Below are 24,638 nucleotides of genomic sequence, written 5' to 3' on the forward strand. Positions count from 1 at the left end.
TGGGATCTGAAGTGGACAATGGAACTCTCTGTAAAGTTGATTGCCTCTGCCCTCAGGAGATTGTAGGCTTTTGGTCTGTTACTGTTGTCTTCATCATTGTGGCTTTTTTTTTTTAATGTCCCTATAACAGTAGAGCACTTACCCCTCCTCCTTCACTCTCAGACTAGGGATGTGATCTGCAGGAGGATGGACCCAGGGCTGAGGTTTCTCCCTGGATGTGGGACCTTGTGTACAGAAAAGGGAAAGTGATTGCCAGGATAGTGAGATGTTCAGACGCACCCAGAGACCCCATGCTGCCTCAGCACTCCCACCAGGGGCTTCACTCAGCCTACAGAGCCCAGAAGGCACACCTGGAAAGACCCAGAAAGTTCATGTTGTCCTTCCCTGGGAAGTGCAGTGTCTGTCCAGACCCGAAAGCCCGTGTCTCCCAATTTCCACACCAGGGCCAGACTCCATATCCGCTAGACCAGCTCCCCTTTCCACAGAGCAGAGGCTGCTTCTTGGAGAATGACCGACAGTGACCTTTCACAGACCTGACCTGGGGGACCATGGTGCTGAACTCCACCAGGATCCTGGGAGGATCTTAGCTCTCCTTCAGAAGCGCCTGTGCTCCCGTGGACTGCTCTGGCGTTTGGACAGTGTTTTCTTGGTCAGACTCTGACGGCTGCTCCAGGGGACACATCTCATCCCTTCCTCCCAGCCTTCCCAGTTGTTTGAGTCCTCCACATCGGGCCCACTTATTTCAAAGCTACACTGGGGTGGACTCGAGGGGAGTCTGGTCAGCTCTTTTTTTTTTCTCTCTCTCTCTCTAGGCTCCCATCAGTTACATGTGAGGTGTGTTTTGAGCCTGGGCGTTCCTCTTGCCTTCCAGATTCCGCTTTTTCAAGAGCCGAGTTTTAATCTCTTCCTCCACACCCTGAACCCACCCCAGCCACATCCCGAGATCCATCCGCATTTGTGTGTGCTTTGCCTTCAGTCTGTCGTCAGTAGATGTGTGTCCTCAAGCAGGTCTTTACACTTGACGGTCCTGAGGATACCCAGCCCTTTTTCCTGCCCCAAAGAATAGGATTTGGAGACTCCATCCTGTGCCAAGAGTTCCAACTTGATTTTAGCTTGATTTTGCTATTTCTGGTCAAGCCACCCCGCCCCTTCCGTAACCACACTTTTGCCTCACTCGTGTGGATTGGTCTTTCTTCCCTCTCCTGTCTGCAGAGCAGCCTTCCCTCCCTCTGTGCTGTGATGCCTTTGTGAGTGGAATTTTTAAGAAAAATATACCACTGAAAGTACAGGAGCCAGACATATGGCACATGCCTGTAATCTAGTACTTCCTGAGTTCAAGGCCAACCTGGGATACATAGAGAGACCCTGTCTCAAACACAAGAAATGCATAAACCATGAGCGTATTATGGGTCAGCTAATTTTCACTAGTTGTCCCATGCATGGGATGCATATTCAGATGAGAAATAGAACTCTCTAGCACTAGCCAGGCCCTTCATGCGTTTTCTAATATCTGCCTCCCTACCCTTCCCCAAGCAGCCCCTCCCAACTTTCTGGAGGTTCTGAACATCATTTAGTTTGTGTTCTCATATAAAGCCTGGCTTCTCTTGATCACACTGAGGCTGTGCAATTTCTGGGTTGGCTGTAACAGTTGTTCACTTTTTCATAGGGTCTCCCACTGTGTGAAAATGCCATAATTTTTTATCTTTTCTAATACTGGTGGGCTTATAAATTCTTTTCATCAATGTGATTCTGAATAATGCTGTTGTGAATGTATGACCTTGTGCATGTCTTTTGGGGTATATATTGATGGATGGATGGATGGATGGATGGATGGATGGATGGATGGATGGATGGATAGAGATACACACACACACACACACACACACACACACACACTTGTTAGGTCCACACATAGGAATTGTGGGACTGCAGGTGGACGTGCGGTCACGGTCTTTGGAGATGCTCTGTAGAGTACTTGCACCCACTTCTCTCCCATCAGCAAGGTCATCATCACCATGTCTGATTCTAACCATTCGGGTGCATTTGTTCTCATAGTCCATTGTCCTAAAGACTGATGGAGTTGAACAACTTCCCATAGCTTTTTTTGTCTTCTGGATACACTCCTGTGGTGAGCCCGCTCATGTCACTTTTCCACTGGTTTTCAGTGTTTTTCTTAATTGATTTGTGGAAAGGTTTGTATATGCTCTGGATTCAAGCTTTTCCCACATGCATACACTGTGATTACTTGTTCTGCGGCATGTCTTACCACTTTTAACATCTAGGTGATGCATTTTTCCTTTGCAGTTGGCATGTTTAGTGTATGTTTTCATGGGGGCGTTGAGAGGCTTCTAGGTCCATCCCATAATAGAGCTGCCCATTTTCAGCTTATGCTTGTGAGGCATTCCCCGTGAGCTGGACACGGAGCTCTATCACCTAAAACACACAGACATTATTTCTTTGCTCAGGCCAAGGACCTGGAGAACACCTAATCGGCCTTGTTTGGGTCTTTTGAGTCAGAGAAGGCCATGGTCTAGAGGAGACCCCTGACTGGTGTAGATGTGGCGGGAGTGGACTGTAGGGTTCTGGGAGGAGCAGCCTAACCAAATCCTCTCCCTCTCTTTCTTTCTTTCTTTCTTTCTTTCTCTCTCTCTCTCTCTCTCTCTCTCTCTCTCTCTCTCTCACACACACACACACACACACACACACACACACACAGACTAATAATAAATAAGATTTTTGAAAAATAAAGAGGGCCAGCAGGATGACTAGGCAGGTAAAGGCGTTTGCCATGCAAACCTGGTGACCTAAGTTCAGTCCCTGAAGGACACATAAAGTCATGCACACATGTGCCATGGCACACGCACTCACACATACACGTCATGCATACATACACAGTGTTAGTTAGTTAGTTAGTTAGTTAGTTAGTTAGTTAGGGCATGGGACATGGTGGCACACACCTTACTGTCCTGCCAGGGGCCTTTGCCCACCCTAGTGCAGGAAACTGTGTGATCATCCTGGACACAGATGAGGAGCTCTTCATGGGACCAGAATCTGAGACAGTAGGCACTGGGGAGGCAGCCCCAACAGACCCTGTGGTCTGGATTCAGATGCCAGGTGCAGGGGAGTGGGAGCAAGGCCAGTGAGAGCCACTGTGGTACTGGCAGGAGAGACTTCCCTCACCTCCAACAACCCTGCGCTCCATCCCTCCGAGAGCAAAGTGGAGCACAGTGATGGGTATGACCCAGAGGACCCCCGCCCCGCAGCACAGCATGGGAACAGACAGTGAGGAGGTGGTCAGGAGACGTAGGCAGCACACAGGGAGGCCACACTTTCCCTTCACTGGCAACACTGCACTTCAGTCAAGACTGGAAGCATGGTGCTCACAGAGCCGGCTTCAGGCCTCACACATTCCTGAAGAAGATACCACAACAGCAGGGTTCTTTTCCGTAAATGTGTGTGTGTGCAGGTGCGTGCATCCCATGGTGTGTGTGCAGGTCAGAGGTCAACTTTGGGTATATGTCCTTGCTTTCCACCTTGCTTTTTAAGCTGAGCTAACTGAGCTGTAAGCTTCTAGGGATTCTTCTGTCTCCATCTCCTGTCTCACTGTCTCAGCCATAGGAGTGCTGTGATTACAGATACATGCTGCCATCCAGACGCAGGTGCTCGTGCTTGCATAGCAGGCACCAGATACTGAACCATCCCCCGCCCTCAGCGGGTCTTCAACACGACCAGGAAACGGAGGCTCTGATTTCTAAGTAGCTACTTGTGCTGCCATTGTGTGCTGCCAGGGATGGACCTCACAGCCGTGTCTCCATAGTCCCAAGGAGGGGGAGTGTGCAGCAGCATTGTGGAGGGGCCTAGAGAGCCTGGCTAGTTGGAGAAGAATGGGGTACAGCAGTCTGTTCTGTGAATACTCCAGGCCCCACACCAGCTCTGAACTGGGGTGCCCGCCTGCACCAAGGTAGCCATAGTGGCATAGGTAGACAGGTGGCAGGAAAGAAATGCCACCCGGTGTTGTGACTGCTCTGAGGTAGAAATGTTGGTATGGTGGTGATGACGGTATGCAGTTTGGGGCCAGTAGAAAAAGGGTGCCTCGCAGCCTTCACAAAGCCAGGAAGCTGTGACCTGGATCTGATATTTTCTCAAAGCATAAAAGTGCCCTAGTTTTCCCTCTCCTCGGGCTTCGGTGAAGCTGTGCCAAGATTGGCTTTTAAAGGCTGCCTGAAATGTGGTTTGAAGCCAAAAATCTATAGAGCCAGTGCATTTGTGACCTTGTTGAAAGTGCTTACTGAGGAAATCAAGGGGTGTGATGGGGGTGAGGCACCCCATTTATAAACGTAAAGAAAAAATTATTTGGCCCATCCCCACGCCTATTCCTATCCCCCCTCTTTCCTACCTGACTACTGACTCCATCCTCACAGCATTCACATCTCCCACTCATCCACACCCTTCCCCCACCTCCAATCCCTCACCACCCCCCCCCCCCCCCCCCCCCACCCCCCCCCCCCCCCCCCCGTGCATCATCAGTAATGAAAAATACCAATGGGTAAAAATAAGGAGCCCAGTGATGGCCCTGGAAATTAGGCCACAGCTGTCAGGCCAGGCAAGAGCCCTCGGTCTGAGAACGAAGCTGCTAGGAGCAAGTACAGAGCCCCTACACGCCCCGCTCCCGCCCCCGCCCCCTGCCCCCAGCTCTGTAAGAGCGTAAGAAAATCTACCTGGCATCCGTAAGGTGCCACTGCTGCCGGCCCAGAGAGCACCAAGCAGCCATTTGTCACCGAGCAGGCCTGTCCTGTGTCCTCGCCAGGGCCAGGCCTGGTACCCATTGCAGTGAGCAGTGCTAGTCCTGCCTGCCTGCCTGCCCTCCAGGGTTAGTCATGATCACAGGCAGTAGCGTCACAGTATGATGGTGCTCTGTGGGAGCAGATGGGGTGGGGGCAGGGTGCCCAGGGAGTGGAAGAGCCAGGAAAGCTTCCAGAAAAAAATGTCTAAGCTGAGCCATGAAATGTCGGTGAGAACTCAGTGGGAGTCGGAAAGCAGAGGTGCTCCTGACCCTGCTTGGGAGTCCACAGGCCGGAGCCCAAGGCCTCAGACGGTCCTGTGCGTGACTGGAAGGGGAGGGAAGCCAGAAGTGAGGGGCGCACAGGCTGGCCGCTTCTCAAGTGCCTCCACCGTGCCACGGAAGGGCGAGAGCTGGTTCAGAACAGCCCTTCCCCCCATATAAGGTGTCTAAGTCCCCAAGAGAAGCTGCCACCTCACAGCCACCCTGAAGCAGAAGGGTGGGCTGCAGGTATGCACGAGGCTGTGCCTGAAGGGAATAATTGGCTTCCTTCCATGCTTCTAGAACTTGCAGTGAAGCGGAAGGCATGTGGGGCCCAGAGCCTGCTAGGAGAAAGCTGAAAGAAATGGAGGGGACTCTCGTCCATTCCAACAGCTGTAGCCTTTCACCTCACCCCTGCCGTTATGTCATAAGACACCAAAGGTTAGTCAGGAGGTGGTGCGGGCAGCTTCTGGACAGGGAAGGAAGCTCAGGACACTTGCTGCCTTCTAGGCAACTCTCTGTTCTTGGGAGAGCAATTAAACAAATCATCTGAACTAAATTTAAAACCTTGGCACCCCAGCACGTGATGGACTCTTCAGGGATGCTGGCTTCAGTCAGTTCCCTCCAGGTCCCTCAGAATTTGGACTTTTCTTCACCCAGCATCTTTCCTGAGGAGAGTCCATTCCCTTCCTCTCCCATGGGCTGAGCCCCGCCTTTCAGACGAATGAAGGTCTGCCTCTCCTTTCCTGAAGGAGACCCACACACACCTCTGTCGGAAGCCTGGCACTAACAGTTGGCGAGTCCTGGAGATGGCTTCCTCCACCTGCCCTTGGAGCCTGAGTGGCTGAACCAGTCCGGCTCCTCCTCAGCTCCTCCTCCTGCCCCTGCCAACCCCTCACCCCTGCAGCAGCGTGGTAATTGATTTCTCGAATCTTCCGCTGTGCGTTTCATCTGAGAGCACTCCATTTCCTGGCCCTCCACAGGAAAACCTGTCTCTCCTTTTCCTGCGGGAAGCCCCGAGGGAGAGAAATAACTAATCCTCCCATTCCCTTCTCACTCAGCAATGATGCATAAAGTAGAGGGCAAGTCTCCTACCACCTGAAGTCCAGCCCCTCAGAACAGTGGCCTGGGCCTGGTGTCACAGCCAGAAGAGAAGCCTGTGGAACAGCTGTCAAGTGTTCCCTGTCTCTGACTTGACTCCACAGATAAACATCTGTAGTCACAGCTTTGGGAAGTGGGTTACAGCCTGTTTCGTTCCTGTGGTGGTCTAGGGACCAGCCCAGTGTCTTTTCACTGTGTACAACCAAGGTCCCTTCTTCAGGCTGCTGACCAGGTGAAAAAAGACAGGCATTAAGATGTCAGCAAACGAGGAGAGGCAGTTCTAGCCAACCCGTGCCTGTGGCCTTGATGGGATTCTTCCCTCAGATACCACTGCCTGTGACCGAGAGTCACCCGTCCTTCTTGGTCACTCTTGACTCTTGTCAGCCGCCCAGAAAGGCCCCCGTACCCTAAAAATTAGGAGAAATTGAACAAGACAGAAGTGAAATTCAATTTTTCCCATTTGTTTTTATGTGCGTATGTTATAGATGTTGGGCATGGGGTGTGGAGGTCAGAGAACAACTTGCAGGAATCAGCGTTTTCCTTCCACCGTGTAAGACCAGGAGACAGAACTGGGGTCGTCAGTGTGGGGAGCAAGCACCCCTACCCTCTGAGTCTTCTCACCAGCCCCAAAGTGGTATTTAAATAGCACCCATAAGGGTGACCTGCCAGAGCCAAGCTGTAGCTGAGTCGAGAGTTAGTGACAGTGTCCCACACAGTGACAACCAGGACATTCGTGTGAGGCGAGGTGGCTGCTCCAAGTGAAGATGGGGGCCTGAGCTCCATTGATAAGACTTTCCTTATGTGTTAATTCTATTTCAGGAGAAAGCCTCCCCCTGTAGTAGGCTCTCCTGCCTCCATGTGGAGCCCGGCCTTTTTTTCCCACTCGTATTATGCTAATCACTCCTTGCAAACAGGCAGACTTTGTAGGAGGTTTGCCTGGTTTTAGATGAAACATACGCCTTTGAAGCAAAGAGCCACTGTAGCTAAAAATACCGTTTCCCGGCTGTTGATCCTCTCGTTTGTAAAATGCATGTTTCCATTGTTAAATGTGCACCAGTCCCTCTCAGGAGAGGGAAGCCCTGCCACCATGTCACCCAGCCAGGTCCTGCCACCCACTGGTGAGGCGCCCCCTTCCATGAGCCCCATTCTAGGGCTCTGCCACTGACGGTTTCCCCAAGGGAGTCCCCAGATTCTCAGATGCGTAGGCTTCCCCCTCCCCACCACCACACCGGCCATCATCAGCTCATGCCAGGCAAGCCTCTGCCGCTGAGCTGTCTTCACTTGATAACAAGGTCTCCTGAAGTTACCTGGGCTGGCTTTTAACTTACTAGGTAGCCCAGGCAGCCTTGAATTTGTTAGACACTGCCCTGAACTCTCTGAGCTGGAGCACAGTGGCTTTGAGGAGAGGGACTCTTCTCTTTGCAGAGGTCAGAACATGTGGGTGCTAGAAACCCCTATGTTTTGAGTGTATACACTTTTAATCCCTCTATTTGGGGAAGCAGAACAGGTGGATCTCTGTGAGTTCAAGGCCAGCCTGGTCTACAGAGGGAGTTTCAGGATAGCCAGCGCTACACAGAGAAACCCTGTCTCAAAACCTGGTTGTGTGGCTGGCTGGTCTCTGCTGAAGTGGGCAGCATTGGGATCCTGAGGGGAAGAGAGGCACTCCCCTCACCCTGGCACAAGCCCTGCTCACAGGGAGCCTGATCTATAACCGTATCGGGGGATGGAGGCATCTTCCACGGTGACTCCCAAGGACACCTCATAACTAAGGTTCTTCTTTATTCTCATGCATTTAATCCAGTGAAGGTTTCCTGGGCCAGGAACATTTGGTCCCAAAGCCTACTTTATACAGCTTAAAATTCCCTGAAAAAGATGGTCTCAGATGGAGTATTTCCAACCTTCTGGGCTGGGAGTAAGAAAAGGTACAAATCAAAGAAAGCCGTCTTTTTGGCTCCAGAAACCTGCAGCAGTCCTGGGCCGTCTTTGTCTGCTCCCCTGGGCCTTTCACACCCTGAACTTGTTACCACTTTCCAGAGGGCTCTGTGGTGTGGCTGCTCTGATGTTTGCTCTCTGATGTCGCTGCAGCAGGAATGAGTGTCGAACTTGCTCTTCTGTTTTCCACCGCTTACTCGGTGCTCTTTAAGTGGGCACTGTAAGGAGCCACAGAAAACCACCTAGTCCATCAAATCCCACAGAAGCCTTACACTAAAGCTGTGAAGACCAGAGAAGCACCTGCATGAAGGACTGCTGTCGTCTGTGAAGTCAGATGCAGTCAGAAAGGCAGCGACAGCATCTGCCAGCGCAGTGGCTAGCTAGCTGATCTTACTCCCCCAGGGACGCTGATGCCTCAGGAGGTGATTCTAGTCTGAGGTGAGGATGCCAGGAAGAGTCCTGGGTCTTCCTGAGAGTTAGTCTCTTTTTCCTTCTTTGTGAACAGAAGTCAGGATGATACACAGCTGGCAGAGGCCAGCAGGGAAGAGAAGGGCGCAGTACCAGGCCCTTCTCAGACATGAAAACAGAGGGTCTGGGGAGGTGAGGGGGAATCTTCTGCCCAAAGCTCCAAGGCAGAGCCCAGGCACTACAGCTGCCCAGTTCCTGAAAGTGCTGGTAAGTCCCCTCCATTCTCCCACGGTGACATTGTTAGTGCCCTTAGCAGCCACCCTGGTGGGCAGGTTGGACAGTACCTCTCAGGCCTGTTCTGGAAGCTTGGGAATGCAGAATACCAGCCTCCAGAGAAGAGGTCTTGGTGCAGGTCTGTGGAGAACTCCAATATCATATACATAGATCCAGGGGCTCCTCAAGTAGGGTATCTTCCTAGCTTGAAGAGCCCATCTGAGTGGGTGAGGACACTGGTGGAACCAGACATGGTAGCTTTACACTGAAAGGTACCACTAGAAGTCAAAATGGCAGGCCCAGGTTAGAACTCTCAATACATTGAATGCTATCTATGGAAGACATGGAACATGAGCAGGTGTCCGGATCCCTGTGATCACCTGGACCCACAACTACAAGGTCTGCATTTGAAGGGAAGCAGTGTCACCTCAGGCCATGATCTCGTGCACACTGGAGCTGCACCACACTAGCTTATGCTGTAAGGCAGAAGAGCACCGGGGAACCCTGCTGAGGCCTCAGTGTCTGGCTGCACACTGCCAAGGTAGAAGGGAGTGCTGACTATGTGTAAATGTTTGGGGATCTATAAACAGTAATGATGAGCCATCCCTTGGCCTGGAAGGAAAGGACTCACTTGGGAATGATTGGATGAAGTAAGAGAAAATGAGCAGACAGTGTAGTAACAGGAAGACTGTTGGGGTAGTGGAATACCCCAGTCGTTCAAGGGTAGAGTGGAGTATCCCCACCGGGCTCTGGGCACTCCAGAGGACAGGGGCACAGATGAAGGGAAGGGGCCATCTCTGCCATGGGCTTTCAAGCTTTAGGAATGAAGCTCTTAGGTGGAGAAGGGAGGGGGTTTGCTCCTTTCTGCAGCTGCATACACTGGCCAAATAAAAACCAAGTTCTGAGCGCACTCTAGTCCTAAACTTAAGTTCCTTCTGTCTTATAGGGATTGGAGCATGTTAGCCAGGCTGAAAGGTGACAGGAATATACACAGCAGGAAAGTCTGAGGCCAGAAGCAGCATGCCAGGCTGGGCAGCCTCTTCACAGACAAGCACCTCTGCAGGGAAGGCATAGCATGTTCTCAGGAAGAAGTCTAGCCTAAGAAGGTCAGAGCCCAGAGGGCTTCAAAGGGGAAGGGGTTACGTCATGACTCTCAGATGGTCACCAAGGAGACCCCAGGGCACTCAGGACTCCCGGCAGTGTCAGCCCTGGATTTAGAGCAGCAGCTTTGACCATATCTCCCTGGGCGCCAGAAGTCATTGTATTACAATCTCCCACTCTGGACCTCAGGCGACAGCTGGCCTGGGACCCCTGACACAAGGTTCTGGGGACCTGCTGTAGGGTCACTTCTGTTGACTCTCGGTGGTCTGAGTTCAAACCTGACTGTGAGCTGTACATGCAATTTCCAGCCCTGCTCCTTTTCTGGCCCCTTGGAATACAAGCAGTTGCCCTAGCAGCTAATACTAAGATACATGGATCTAAACATGGATCCCAGGGCAACATTGCTGCAGCCGGATGTGGTCACTGCCACAGAGGTAGTCCCAAGTGCAGGGTGGTTTACAGTTATACTGCCTTGGGGCCATGGGGAGTTTCTGGGAAACTCAGGCTCAGAAGACCTCAGTGGGCTGGCAGAGTAGTGGTGGAGCTCTTGCCTAGAATGCACTGGAGGAAAGTTAGTAGTTAGTTAGTTAGTTAGTTAGTTAGTTAGTTAGTTAGTTAGTTAAGAAGGCCCCAATGGCTCCCATAGCAGGTACTCTCAGTGTCTTCCCGGAAAACTGAGTTTCAAGTTCAAGTCCCTGTGCCAGCTGGGCCCAGAGCCTGTGCGTTGGCTGTGTGGTCAGGTAGCAGCTGAGAGAGCTAGTGCTTGCAGGGTGACCTCCCGGGACCTGGACAAGGCCTGTAGTCTGTGCCACATCTCCATCCTCTTGTAGAAGGAGCGTCGCTGCAGTGACATCTGGGCACAGGGAAAGGTGTTTTAGTGCACAGACTGCCTGATGTTGAGAACGCATCTAGCTCTCCTCTGTGGCCGCTGATAGGAAGGAAATGGAGGTTCCCAGAGAAAATGCCCATGGTGGCAGGAGGCAGGAGTTCAGAATCCTGGGCCTTCAGACAGGGCCCAGACCTGCCCCTTCCCTCTCCTCGCTCACAAGCCTTGTCCTCCCCATGTTGTCTCTGTCTCCACACCAAGGCACTCCCTCAGCCAAGCCCAGGGCCTTCCCATCTCTCCTTCCTCAAGCCCCCTCTATGTGCCTGGATTCAGCAGGATCCTGGGGTGTCTTTGCATAACAGAGAAGGTACCGCCTCTTCTGGGACACAAACCCAGACCTAATCAAATCAGACACCTCTTTGCAGCTTCTGAAAGTGCAACCACCAAAACCAAATGCCTCACATACAGCCTGAGCACATTCCAGACCCATTCTACCCCTAGGCTCTTGAGCAGGCTGGCTTATGTCAGATTGGCACAAACTAGGGTCATTTGGGAAGTGAGGACCTCAACTGAGAAATTGCCCCCTACCAGATTGGCAGGCCTGTGTGCATTTCTTTCTTCTCTCTCTCTCTCTCTCTCTCTCTCTCTCTCTCTCTCTCTCTCTCTCTCTCTCTCTCTCTCTCTCGTTTTGTTTTGTTTTTTGTGTGGTTAGTTTGGTTTTGGTTTTGGTTTATTGGAGACAGTTTCTCTGCATATCCCTGACAGTCCTGGAACTCACTCTGTAGACCAGGCTGACCTCAAACTCAGAGAAATCTGCCTGCCTCAGCCTGGGATTAAAGATCTGCCTCACTCAGTGCTGGGATTAAAGGTGTATGCCACCACTGCCCAGCTTGTGGTGTGATTCTTGATTGATGATTGACTTGAGGGGGGGGCAGCTCACTGTAGGCCATGCCACCCCTGGGCTGGTGGTCCTGGGTGGTATAAGAAGCAGACTAGCCGGGCGGTGGTGGCGCACGCCTTTAAATCCCAGCACTCGGGAGGCAGAGGCAGACGGATCTCTGTGAGTTCGAGGCCAGCCTGGGCTACCAAGTGAGTTCCAGGAAAGGCGCAAAGCTACACAGAGAAACCCTGTCTCGAAAAAACAAAAAAAAAAAAAAAAAGCAGACTAAACAAGGAGGAGGAACAAGCCAGTAAGCAGCATTCCTCTGGGCTCCGCATTCCTGCCTCCAGGTTCCTGCCTTGAGTTCCTGCCCTGGATTCCCTGGTTGGTAACTACAAGCTGTAAGAAGAAATTAACCCTTTCCTCCCCAAGCTGTTTATGGCCATGGTGACTTATCACAGCAGCAGGAATTCTAGCTGAGATAGCCTTTCAGCATGAAGCTCCACAGGCAGGCCAGATTCTACAACAGGTGACCAGGCTCTCTTGTCCTTCCTGGACATTGCCTTTCAGTTCCACAAGTACCCAGTCCCTTCCTTCCAGCCTCATCCCTTGACTGTGAGAATCTGTATTGACCAAGAGGGAGCTAGGGCTCAGCTTGAAGGGCCAACCTCAGCTCTGGAAAAGGACACTAGGAGCTGTCGGGTGGCAAGGCAGGAAGGGGTGAAGGCTGTCCTGACAAGGACGTGACAGAGGAGGCTCAGATTGTACCTGTGGCTGTGCCCTGGAGAGCGGGTAATAAACAGGTAGAAAATAAGACCCAGCAGGTCCCTGGGCCAGCGAAAGATAACTTCTGTTCTGAGTACAGGGTGGAGTTCTTCCTATGATGGGGCCTCCTGAACTCCACCCTGGGCTGTGGAAGAAACAGAAGTCACCTCTCCTGCCCTCCCCTGTACATGCTGCCTCAGCAAAAGTCAGCTTCCTATGACAGCTCCCACCCTGTGAAAGGACCCTGGGATGAGCCCACCCAGGTGTCTGACAACTCTTCCTCTAGCCTGGCAGTAGCTTCTATTGAACAGAGGGACAAACAGCGCAGAGGACAAAAGGCCCCTTTCTTCCTCTCACTTCATCTCTGTCCCCTTTCCATCAACTCTCAGCAAGACCCAGAAAAACAAGCCCTCATGCCGCCTCCTCCTCCTCCCCCTCCTCCTCCCCTCCCAAGTAACCTAAGTGTACCCAACACATCAAGTACATTAAACACCATGGATTTTAAGGCATGAGTTGGCAGGGCTACCACGGCTGCCTTCGCCCTGAGGGCCAACTGCCCAGGATTGATGGAAATAAATAAAACAGATTTACAGTTTTCATACTTGGGAAGCAGGGAGTTGGAAGGGAAGAGAATAGGGGGAGGAGCAGGGTGCACTGGGACTCTAGAGCTTTCCGAGCCCCGGCCAGGAGCCCACTTCTTCTCCCACCCAAGCTTCTGTGACTGGAAGTTGCTTTCTCTTTAAAGCCCTGAAGGAACCCAGCTGTTAGTCAGAGAGCAGACCCTGCTCCCAGGGGATGGCTCTGGCTCTGCATTTTCTAGCAGAAATGTTGTTAGGTCCTACCCAGGTTTGTTGGCTGGGAGACTGTGGGCATTTGAGGAAAGTGCCCAGCCTGTCCCCCACCCCCAGCCTTGCCATTCAAGGGAACATGAACATGGAGTAGTGGCCAGTGTAGAGAAGAAGCAGGAGTCCCCCCGTGTGTGTACTGCCGTGGGTGGAAGTGAAGCTCCAGAGGAGAAGAAGGACACTGAACCAGAGGCTGAGGCAATGGGGGAAGATGTAGTGATCTGCCCTGACCTCAAGACAGGTGGGCCTAGGCACCCGCTCGTACCTGTTTGCCCATCTTGCAGAGGCAGGCTTGGAGGTGCCACTTGGAGCCCAGGTTACCTCTCCAGGCACCTGGGATAGGATCTTTGGACCTAGGTGGGATATAGAAGGGATCCAGTCCTGATGCCAGACCACAGAACCAGGCACAAAGAACTGAATGAGGCAGTCTTTGAAGCTGAACTCGTGCTCAGTGAGATGGCAGGGACACCCTCCTGTATCAGGCAGAGCTATTCCTAAGAGGGGGTACCCGGTGAAAATTTCCTGAGCAACCTGACCTCTACATGTTTAGGTCCCTCCCAGGTTTAGGAATGTTCTTCCCAGGGGCTACATCCTTCGAGTACAAGCTAGCACAAGGCCCAACAAGCCTGCTTCTCACGTGACACAAACAAGGGACTAGAGTCCTGGGACTTGCCAGCTAAGGCTGACTCTGGATCTCCTGCTTATCACTGGCCAGCTAGCGTGAAGGCAGGGGAGGGCTGGAACAGAAATGGTCGGATTGATAGCCACTGGGAGAGGCTGCGGTGGGAGGAAGGTGGGCGCTCCAGCTGCCAGCTCTCCATGCTCAGGAGGTTTGTAGTTGACTCTGTCCCCCGCAGGCCAGCTGTCCAGCACCCTGCCAGTGGCCATCTTGGTGTGGTGACATTGGGACAGCCCAGAATGTCAGAGACTCCTGCCTAGAGGTCACTCATCTCTCTCCCCTTAACTTACCTTGGGTTCCTTGAGTGCCCTTCCCATACCTGGGCCCCGTAGGCTCGGGTTGGCTCCTAAAAGCACTGCAGGCTATCACCGCCTGGCTAGCTCTGGAGAGCATTCGTTGACTGGAGCCTCTCCCTTCCTCCCAGCCTGAGCACTTCCCCACATACCCTGCTGGAGGTCAGAGGCCTTTCTGCTTCTGCCTTTTGTCACTCCTTAAAACAGGCCAGGCCAAAGAAAGGGTGGGAAAGGAGGGAGGAAGTCAGCAGCCGGAATGCCCAGTGAGGGGGTAGCCCCTCCCCAGCTGCCCTCAAGTCATAGGTTACCTCACCCTCATGCTATGATAAAACAAGTCAGGCCTGGAGGGACCCTGGGCAGCAACATGTCCTTACAAGACTCTGAGAGCCAGAGCCAGGAGAATCTGGGAAGGGCATCAGTGTCCAGAGCACGAGGCCAGGGGACCTGGGAAGGACTGTGACAACCCGGATAGGGAGGCTGGTTTGGCCCTGCAGCTGTGCTAGCTTGTACTTGAAGGGTGCAGGGGAGAGGGGCCCTGGGGAAAACATTCCTAAAGCCACATGTGGAGTTCAGGTTCCCCGGGAAAACACAGCAAAAGGAAGGCACCCGAGGGATGCTCTGGGTCAAGCTTTCTCCTGCCCAGCCTGGCCATACAGTAAGCAGTGGCTCTGGAGTCACTGTAAAACCAGTAAGGCCTTCCTGCCAGCTGGGGCTGGGGAACCCCCTTCCGCCAGCTGTCCAGGGACGGCCAAGTTCACCGCAGCCGGCAGGTGTGGCGCAGCACTTCTGGCAGACACCGAACCCCCAGAGAAGAGCTCTGTGGACACCTCAGTGTGGTCTCAGCTCTGAGGGAAAAGTGACAGCCCCTCTCTTGAGTCCCAAGGGTATTCAGTTGTTCCCTTGGGAGCCCTGGGTCTGTATTGAGGAGCAGCGAGCAGCCATTACCCATCCAGGCAGCACCCAGGAGGCACAAAATGGCGGGGGGGGGGGGTGGAGAACCACATCCACAGGCTCTGGGCTGTGCCTAGTAGGCATGGAGCCCCAGTTAGAGGCCAACAGTGCACTGCTCCCTAGTGAGACCCTTCCTGAGTGGCCATGACCCCACACACATACCTAGCCACTTCCCTCCTGCCTCTTCCTGAGTCACAGTCCCACACCAGGGGCTCCTTACTGAGAGGACACAGACATGGACATGCCCAGGTTAGCACAAGAGGACCCTTCACAGACCCTGTTCAGTTCCCCCCCACACACACACTCCACCTCTCTGCCTTGTCCCCAAGCACTTTCCAGGCCATTGTCTCATGATGAATAGCACTTTAATATGGGTATTAAAAAATACGGGCAAATGTGTAATGCTTGCAAGCTGTGTTCCATTATTGACGCTATGCTCGAGAGCCAAGCAGGCAGCTCAAGCCGGGCTGGGATCAGCAGAGAAGTGATGACGCAGCAGCCCTGCAAGGCAGCCATCTGCCAGGCCTCCACTGGGCAGACAGGCACAGGAGAGGCAGAGCGATGAGGAAGAACGCGGGCTCAGAAAGCTGACTCTTCTAGTTCTCAAGTCTCCATTTCTCCTCCCCAGTCATCTGAGTGACCCTCCCTGAACCTCAGACTGCTCTTCTCGGCAAACTGCAGAGCGCCACAGGAAGGCCTTGTTAACACTCCAGTGCTAAGCACATGGGAGCTGTGGCTGCCTGTGCAGTCGGTCCTGTGATGCTTCCTGATGGAGGAGATACAGCGTCCCATTCTGACCCACCCCTGTGCCGCCCTGTGCAGGCTCACCTCCCGTCCTCTGGTTTCTAGGGCAGCACCTTGGCATGGTGGGCACTCTGGACAGGACAGAAGCTGCTCTTCTCTCCCTGACCTGGCCTGCCACTCTTACTCCTGTCCTTTGGCACTTCTGTGACACAGTGGCATGGGAGGTGTTGGCCCCCACCTCTGCTTCCTTCCCCTTGCCACAAGCTCTAGCTGAAGGACTAGAAACCCCACCCCAGCAGGAGCCCTGGCAGCTGCTGGCCGGAAGTGCAGCCCACCAGGCTCTGCCTAGCTAGCAGTCTCCCAGGACGAGGTTCTCACCAGAGTCAGGCCTCGGCAGGGGCTTCCCACTGTTGCTCTCTAGGAACCTGTTCCCAGCTTCCCACTCCCCACTCTGGCCTTTCACAAGGGAGACTCCTGGTGGGAAGGTGCTGTGGTAAAGACTTGGTCCCCAGGGTGGTGCTGTTGGGTGGTCACTTGGAGCATGCCCTTAGAGGGGTCTGTGGGACCTCAGTCTCTGCTTCCTGCTTCTGATGGGAGTGTTTTGCTTCACCCTTTACTCCCGACATGGGAGAGCATCCCCAATTTAGGCCCAAAGCCAGAGAGCCTCCAGGCTTGTGCTGGAGCCTCCAGAACCACGAGCCAAAGAAACCTTTTGCTGCTGCTTCAAGTGTTTCATCACAGTAGCAAAGCCCAGAGGATAGCCATGTGCTGTGTGTTCTGGCCTGCTGTTCAGGCTATCATGGAAGCGCATGCTCTGGAGTCTTCCTAGGATAAACTGGACTCCCCAGAGAGTCGGGAGACAGGGCAGGACCACCCTGGGTTGGCCTGTTTGGTGTAGGGGTGACTTTAAGTGTAGATGCCTGTTGTCTGCCAAACAGCATTGACAGCATGTAGGAGCCTGCTGTGGGTGAACAGGGAAGTGCCAGAATTGGGAACAACACACCTGCAGGCCTGTCCATGCCCCTTTTTATTCTTTTTCCATTTTTCATCTGTTTGTAGTGGGGAGGCATGTTTTGTTCATGTGTGGGCATGCATGTGTGTGCATATGCATGTAGAGGCCCAACGTTGATATTGGGACTTCCATCATATTCACTAAGGTGGGTTCTCTCAAACCTAGAGCTTGCTGATATGGCTAGTCTGGCTAGGTTCCTCTAAGGATCTCATTTCCACCTTCTGAGGCTGGCCATCACACCCACCTGGCATTTACATGCATTTTGGGGGATCCAGATCCAGGTCCTCGCACTTACATAGCACACACTGTAACCACTGAGCCGTTTCCCCAGCCTCTGTACATGAAGCCCTTGAACACCATGAGCAAGGTCCCTTCGTACAGCAATATCCAACTGCGGTGAGGAAGCAGCTGCTGGGCATCAGGCCCTCTTAGTTCGAGGTCCTTGAGGGTCGCAGACAAGCCCTAGTGTGAGAGGCAAGAGCCTGGCAGAAGTGCAGCCGCAGTGACGGTGCTCAGGAAGGAATAGGACCTGCCCTGAGAAGAGGTTGGCAGGCAGAGAAGGCACATCAGACCCAGGCTTCCCCAGGACACAGTGGACACGAGACCTCGATGATGTAGTAGGTCACATCAGAAGACAAGCCCAGAGGCTAAGGTGTCCCTAGCAAAGGATGCTGAAGCTGGGCTTCACAGAAGATCCAACTGGAAGTCACAGATGAGGCCCTAAGAAGGGGAGGGGCCAGCTTGGGTCTGCCATTTAGATTTGTCAGAGTTGGTGTGGGAGGGCCTGGAGAGACACTTAGCTCTTTGAGTTCATACTGCTTTTACAGAGGATCCCCAGCATCTACATTGGGCATCTCACAACTATCTGTAACTACAGCTCCAGGGGCATCTGAGGTCCCCAGCCTCCATGGGCACCTGCGCTAAGACATAGACATACATACACACAATTAAAAATAATATTTTTAAATAAATAATTTTCTTTTAAATGACCAGGGAGTCAGAATGAGAAATGTCTTGGGACTGACCAACAGGACATGGCTGGCTTTTTCCCTGGGCAGTGGTAGTCCAGAGGAGATGATACTGAAGTGGGAGATGCTCAGAGGCCAAGCCCTGAGCCCATGGCTGGACCCGGATGAAGGGCTGGGGATCATGAAACTGAGTGGGCAGGAGAATGGAGTTTATTACCACAGGAAGGTGAATCTGCAAGGATACCAAGAATCTCATTGTGGTCCTATGACTCTCAAAATGCCTGGGAGACATCCACAGGGACTAGAGTCCAGGGCAGGAGAGGCACATGTGGACGTCACTGACTCTAGGCCACTTTGAATATATTCATGAGACTCGAGCCCACTGGGAGACAAAATCAGAGGGGGGGGGGTGGCACAGTCAGGTGAGGTCGAGGGGAACCAGTGGCAGAAGAAAAGAGTGTTTCCAGAAGATTCTACCACCCTGACCTGCAACACTGTCAGCGTGCCCCGGGTTCTCTGGGACAGCAGGAGACCATGGTGCCTTCTTGTTTCTTCTCAGCCTTGCCTGTCCCTCCAAACCATCCCTAACCCTCCCTCCGGCTGCTGCAAGTCGCAGCCTGGCTGACCTGGGATCCTTGGAAAGCACTGCCTAGCAGCCATTCAGCTGCTGGTCTCTGTCATGGAGACGGCAGCAGCTGCCGGCGACAGACACTTGTGACCATTTGTCGGTTCTCTTTCCCTCGCTAGCCTGCCCTTTTTGAACATTTCTGTCCCATGGCCTTGGAGACAGGGCTCATCCAAGGGTGGATGGGGGCAGGAAAATTGTCTGACTTCTACAGAAGGGCTACCACCTGCCTGCTGACTGTCATCTGTACCGTGGTGGAGGCTTTTGTCCCTGGGTGCCATGCACCAAACCCTTGGTTACCTCACATGAGATGTCTTCCCACCTGCCTTCTGGTTACTCCCCCATTTTAGAGAAGCATTGCCCCCATTGGAAAGATTAAGAAATGTCTGTACAGAGATACTGGCTGGGTTTGAAGCACAAAGCCTTTGCCCACCCATATGGAAGTGGCCTTAAGCACCTGAGTGAGTGTGCAATGGAGATCCAGGAACCCCTGTTCACGGGTCCTCCCTCCTCCAACCCCACCCCCACCCCACCATGCCCAAGCCTGCTGCTTCCATTGGATCTAGGCTAGAGCTGTTTGTGCTTCATAGTTTGGCCTCTCCATTACCAAATACTCTGGGTTTTTTGGCTGGGGATGTGGCAGAATCACCTCAAGCCTAGTTGCAAAGCCATGACTGGTGTTCACAGAGAAGAAAGAAATCCAGCCTAATCAAGTTCCATACAAGGTCAGTGCCTGGCAGGAAGTAAGTAGCCTTGTTGAAACTTCTTGAGGCTTGTAGCCTCAAAGCATGGTTCATGTCCTTCAGTGCACAGTACCGTGAAGCCTCTGCCCCTTGTCTAATCTGTGGTGCTACTTTTTAGGGCAGTCAGGCAGGCAGAGGACATCAGCCCCAGACCAGAGGCATGAGACAAGGAAGGTATCTTGAGCCACTAATCCTATCCAACAGAAGGCACGCACACTCACCTGCTCACTAGCCCCTTGCCCACTTCTGCTCCACCAGCAGGCTCCTCCTAGTCTGACTTCAAAATGTGCTTGTCTGCTGTTATTTCAGCTTGCCCCAGGGACCCTGGGAAACCTGCTTTTCTTCATTCTCTAGGTTCCTCTTTGGTGACAGAGCCTCTTTCTTAGGGCCTAGTCCTTACCCCAAGGCTCTTACCAAAAGAAATATATGGGGGCCAGTGGAGCCAGCACTGCTGTGGTCCAGGTGCTTCACAGGGTCCATTCAGCCCCCAAATCCTTCTGGGCCCAGAGACCTGCAGGAATCCCTCTAGCTAAGGGTACAGCTGAACAGCACAGATACTCTGACCCCCCCCCCGGGGGGGGGCCGCTTTTCTGATTTGTGTGTGGAGGTATTTGTGTGTGGTGATAAAGATGAAGTCTAGAGAGAAGTAAGGTCCAAGAGGGGCAGGAACACCTTGGCATGGGGAGGCATTGTTGATGTATATGGGAGACACACAATATAACATAGATTTGTTGGTGTGTGTGAAATCCTAGGAAGGCATCCTGGTGCATCCCTGGTAGCCAGAGGCCTGACTGTTTTGTAGGGGAGGAGGGACACAAATAGAGCATATAAGCCATGGTTTCTGGATCAAGTAGGTGATGTTGGGAAGTAAAGAGCGGGCTCTCTGTGCTCAGAAGTCCCGTTCCCACGTACACTACAGCCCTAGAAAAGAGCAGATTCCTCTAGGACCTGAAAAGTCTCCATAGTGTGACACTTTCTGGTTTGTTTTCCAGGCAGCTCTGCCTCCTGCTGAATGCAGAGAACATCTTCCACTCTATGGCAGACATCCTGCTTCGGGAGGAGGACCTCAAGTTCGCGTCCACCATGGTGCACACCCTCAATACTATTCTGCTCACCTCCACTGAGCTCTTCCAGCTGAGAAACCAGCTCAAGGACCTGAAGACTCTGGTACTCCTCTGACCTCAGTGTTAGGCCTGTGGGTGCACAGCCCACTCAGCTCACTACTCAGCTGGTCCCAGGAAGCTCACAGGGGGTGGGTAAACTGGGAGTCTTCCCTGTCCCCGGCCAGGTCCACATGCTCTGCCCAATTCCTGATCCACCTTTTACTATTCCTTTGGAAACAGGTTCTGCTGGTTCTGGGATACTCTGCCCAGCAAAGGCCCTTCTCATGGTCAAAATTGAAATACTGCTGGGAAACAAAGGGTTAATTGCGCTCCTTGTGTTCCTCCTTGCTCTGGCCCCACTCCCACAGCTGGACACATCTGTCTTATAAAATGCCTGTCATCAGCCATAGTATCTCATTGTTTCCTGTCCCAGGCTTTGGGTAAGGATGCTCAAAGGTAGATCAGAAAGATCAGAGAGACATGCAGCTCACAGGCCCACATGATTTGGCCGAGACATTGGGCTTCCCTCAGCTTACAGGGACCAGTGCCATCATGGATGCAGGAGTGCCAGGAATTTATTTCCCAGTCTGGGTTTGGGTCATTTTCCCTCTGCCCCCTGTCCAGCATGACCTCAACCCTTCCCTGGGAGGCTCAAGGACATTTAAGCCCTTGTCTATGAGGACATCTGAGGCCCAGTGGCTTGGAACGATCCTGGCCACAGCCCTGCCTTCCTCCTGTGGTTCCTTGCAGACATTCGCAGAGGCCTTAAGAATTTTCTTCAGGCTCAAGGGCTCCCTAAGTGTGGGCTCAGCTTCAGGACTGGTTTCCTGGTACACTGAGAACATGAGGTAGGCTGCCAAAGTAGGGGAAGGTGGGATGTGAGGCTAGACAGAGGAGCCTGGCCCCTGAGGAAAGTTCTTCCCAGCCCCAGGCTCTGGAGCCACAGTTCTGAGAGACAATTATGTCATTTTGCCAGAGGCAAAAGTGCCAGCTTACAAAGGGTCGGCTTGCTTTTGAGTAGGCCCTTGCTGCCACCACCATGTGGCCCTGTGAGGCCAGGAGCTAATGACAGGGTCTAAGGAGCCGTCAGCATTTCCTTTGTGACAACTCGTTCCCAGCCGGGCTGCCAAACACAGCCCAGTGCTGAGCTGGCACCCCAGCTGCCCCCAAGAGCCCATGTCACAGCCCCCTCGAGGTCTCCCCCCCCCCAGGTCCTATGTGGACCCAGGGACGGGAGCCCAGCCTTCTAACTGCTGCTCCTCTCCCCCAGGAAAGCCAGAACCTCTTCTGCTGCCTGTACCGTTCCTGGTGCCACAACCCAGTTACCACGGTGTCGCTCTGCTTCCTCACCCAGAACTACCGGCATGCCTACGACCTCATCCAGAAGTTGTATCCTCTCACTGCCATCCAGTGTCCCCCACCCCCACCCCCCGTGAGGGCAGGAGTGGCCCTGGTGCCATCTTCCTGCCTCAGCTTCCGGGGCTTGGGACAGACATCACTAAGGCCTTCCGCTGGGGATGCTGTGGGGTGTGTTCAGGAAGCTGCTGTTATCAGTAAACAGGGTCCTTCAGAGCCTCCCAAAGGGGAGCTAGGCCTGGAAAACTCAGGAGTAGACAGGCTGAGTGAGAGAAGAGACGGGTACTCCTCAGTTCCCTGTATCTCCTGCTAGCCCCTTCTATGGATAGAAAAGGCACTGTTACAGAAACATGCTAGGGAGACCTGCAGGGCTGGGTCACATGGCAAAAACTTTGGAAGCTTCAAGAAGGGCCAGGAGCCCACCATGCATAATCTACCACTGAGAAGCAAAACACCCTTATCTTTGAACCTGACTTATGACCTAGGATCAGAACAATATTCAGGAAATAAGACTTACTTCTTGATGTAATGGGTCAGAAGCTGGGGGCCATGAAAGCTCCAGTGAAGGGTCCAGTGTGTTCTTGCCTGGCACCCTTCCAAAGCCTAAGCCTGCCCTTCTTGGTCCCTTGTGTGACCCAGAGACCAAGAGCCCCCTGGCCAGTTCCCAAGCTTCCCTAGCCTGCTAATGAGTTATCCTCTCAGGCGAAAACCAGGAGCCTCTGTAGCACAGTCCTCTCTGCAGACTACAGGACCACAGCAAATGTCGTCCTGAGCCCAGGAAGACAGAGGACAGCTGTGGGAGCAGAACCCAAGCACCCATTCGAAAGGGACAGCTGGGCCACATCCCATCTAGAAGGGCAGAAAGGCAGAGTAGATGTATATTCTTCGTGTACTAATCCACTTCAAGAGAGCCAGGCTGTGCACTGGAAACTAGGTCTCAGGGAGGGACACATGGAATTCTGAGCCCAGGCCCTGGGGTCCACCCTTTGTCGCTCCTTGGGCAAAGACACTTCAATGGGGAGACTTTCCTTGACCGCCCACCCAGTGGGGACCTGGAAGTCACCGTGGACTTCCTCACAGAGGTGGATAAACTGGTGCAGCTGATTGAGTGTCCCATCTTTACATGTAAGAGCCCTTGTCTGGACCCCTGCCTCTAACCACAGACCTGCCGTGGCCTTCAGCTGGCCTAGAGGAAGAGGTGGAGGTTTAGAGCCAAGTTCAGATACCATCTTGACCGAACTTGGAGACAGAAAAGAGGGCCATGACCCCAGGAGTGTTCTAGATTGTCAAGAATGTAATAGTAAGAGATGACAGTGATTGGTGATAAGCCAACTGGAGTGGGATGGTATGCATGGCATCAGAACTTAATTTTGTCTGCTTCCTCAAAGCCAGTGCTGACATGAAACCCATCAGGTATTAAAACCAGACCCTGACTCTGGGGTTCTGGGCACCCCTTACATGTATTCCTGCTCACCTAGGAGCTGTGCTGTCCCTCTCCTGAGGGAGAGAGCATTTGCCAGGAGCCGACGGGCGGCGCTGCCTGGTGAGTAACACAGCTGAGTGTGCAGAAGAAGCGCCAGCGGGCGAGCACAGCCCCGGCACCTCCACACATGCAGCGTCTGCTCCCCAAAGCGGAAAGCACTCGAAGTAACGTGTGTGCTGACAGGGTGCTAGAGAAGCCAGAGGCAGCCCTGGCTGAGGCCACCTTCCTAGCCTAGATGGCCACCTGGGCCTCCAGCTCCTTGGCAACATCTCTGGTCTGAGCAATAAGCCTTTACCCTGGGACCAAAAAGAAAATTCAGGGCCTCAAAGATCTTCCTTCCCAGCTCCCTCGCAGTTAAAGGACCAGCTGCTCCAAGCAGCAGGTGCTGCAGTGACTCAGGTCCTGGAGACAGCAGAGCAGGAGGGAAACCCTCTTCTCAACTGTCCAAAGCATGCCCTGCCTAGCATCTCACTTCCTGAGGGCCGGCCCCACAGAGTAGAGGGGCTCCCCTGAAGGCAGGTCTAGGCTGATCCAGAGGAAGCCCTGAGCAGTTCATCCTCGAGTATAAGAAGGGGAAGGTGCTGCCCGCAAAGGTGCAAGGCAGGCCTAGTGTCCTCTAGGCTGAAAGGCAAGAAAGAGCTGGAAATAGGTGCAGGCTTTTCCAGAGCTGTGTGCATGGTAGAAAGTTCTGCTGTGCACACACCGTGCAGATCAACTCTTCTGTAACCCAACAGCTGTTCCTCCTGCTCTCCCAGCTAGCTAAGCATCCTCCAATGCAAGTTAGTCCCCAGTTACAGCCTATCTGGAGCTAGCATCCAGTCTCATAGGCCTGGGCTTCTAACTGTCCAGCTCTAAATGAGGGCTCACACAAGCCCTGGGGTTTGGTTAGTTTGCTTGAGTGGTTCACGGAACCCTGGAAGCACATTTACTGCTTCTCATAAAGGACACTACAATGGAATCGGAGGAAGAGGAGGGCATACCTTTCCCAACCTAGTCCAGAGTTTTTATGGGAGCTTCATTATTACGCATGGTTGATTGACTTTGGCCATTGGTGATCAGCTCACCCTTGAATGCATCAGCATGCAAGATGTTTTGTTTCAGAGACTGAAGATTGTAGGAGTTCTCTGCTGGGAAATTTGGCTGAATATCAGATATGGATGCTACCATTTCATAGGTGCCTATGGCTTCTGCCTCTTGGGATAAGAGAGGCCACCCAGCCCTCTGCTACCTGGCACCAGGGCCTGACCATTCAGTCTCCCAGCATCCTCCCAGACTCCTTGCCCAACTCCTGCTGGGAGGCAAGACCACTCTAGAAGGTGTGGCTCCTTATCTACACATAAGGTCTGCCAAGGGCTAAGGTGCAGGAGGAGCGGTGGTACTAAAGGCCCAGGAGGCAGGGAAGCAGCTTCTGCTCTCCCGTCAGGCCCTGGATAGGCTGCAGCCACCTTGAGATGCAGCTGGCCACTAGCAGGTCCACACTCCTAGGGTTGACATACATCCCGGGCAGAG

General features: G+C 53.1%; 1 protein-coding gene across 1 annotated transcript in view; it reads left to right on the forward strand.

Annotated features, from left to right (window-relative positions):
• Positions 1 to 24,638, forward strand: part of Vac14 (VAC14 component of PIKFYVE complex) — a 115,182-nt gene that overhangs the window by 84,692 nt on the left and 5,852 nt on the right. Inside the window, exons 15-17 of the mRNA XM_028891078.2 lie at positions 20,180 to 20,354; positions 21,561 to 21,679; positions 22,692 to 22,771. Of these exons, the coding sequence (XP_028746911.1) occupies positions 20,180 to 20,354; positions 21,561 to 21,679; positions 22,692 to 22,771 (374 nt within the window). The remainder of the gene's footprint in view (positions 1 to 20,179; positions 20,355 to 21,560; positions 21,680 to 22,691; positions 22,772 to 24,638) is intronic.

This window comes from Peromyscus leucopus, chromosome 5, assembly GCF_004664715.2.
Source record: "Peromyscus leucopus breed LL Stock chromosome 5, UCI_PerLeu_2.1, whole genome shotgun sequence".
NCBI lineage: Eukaryota > Metazoa > Chordata > Mammalia > Rodentia > Cricetidae > Peromyscus > Peromyscus leucopus.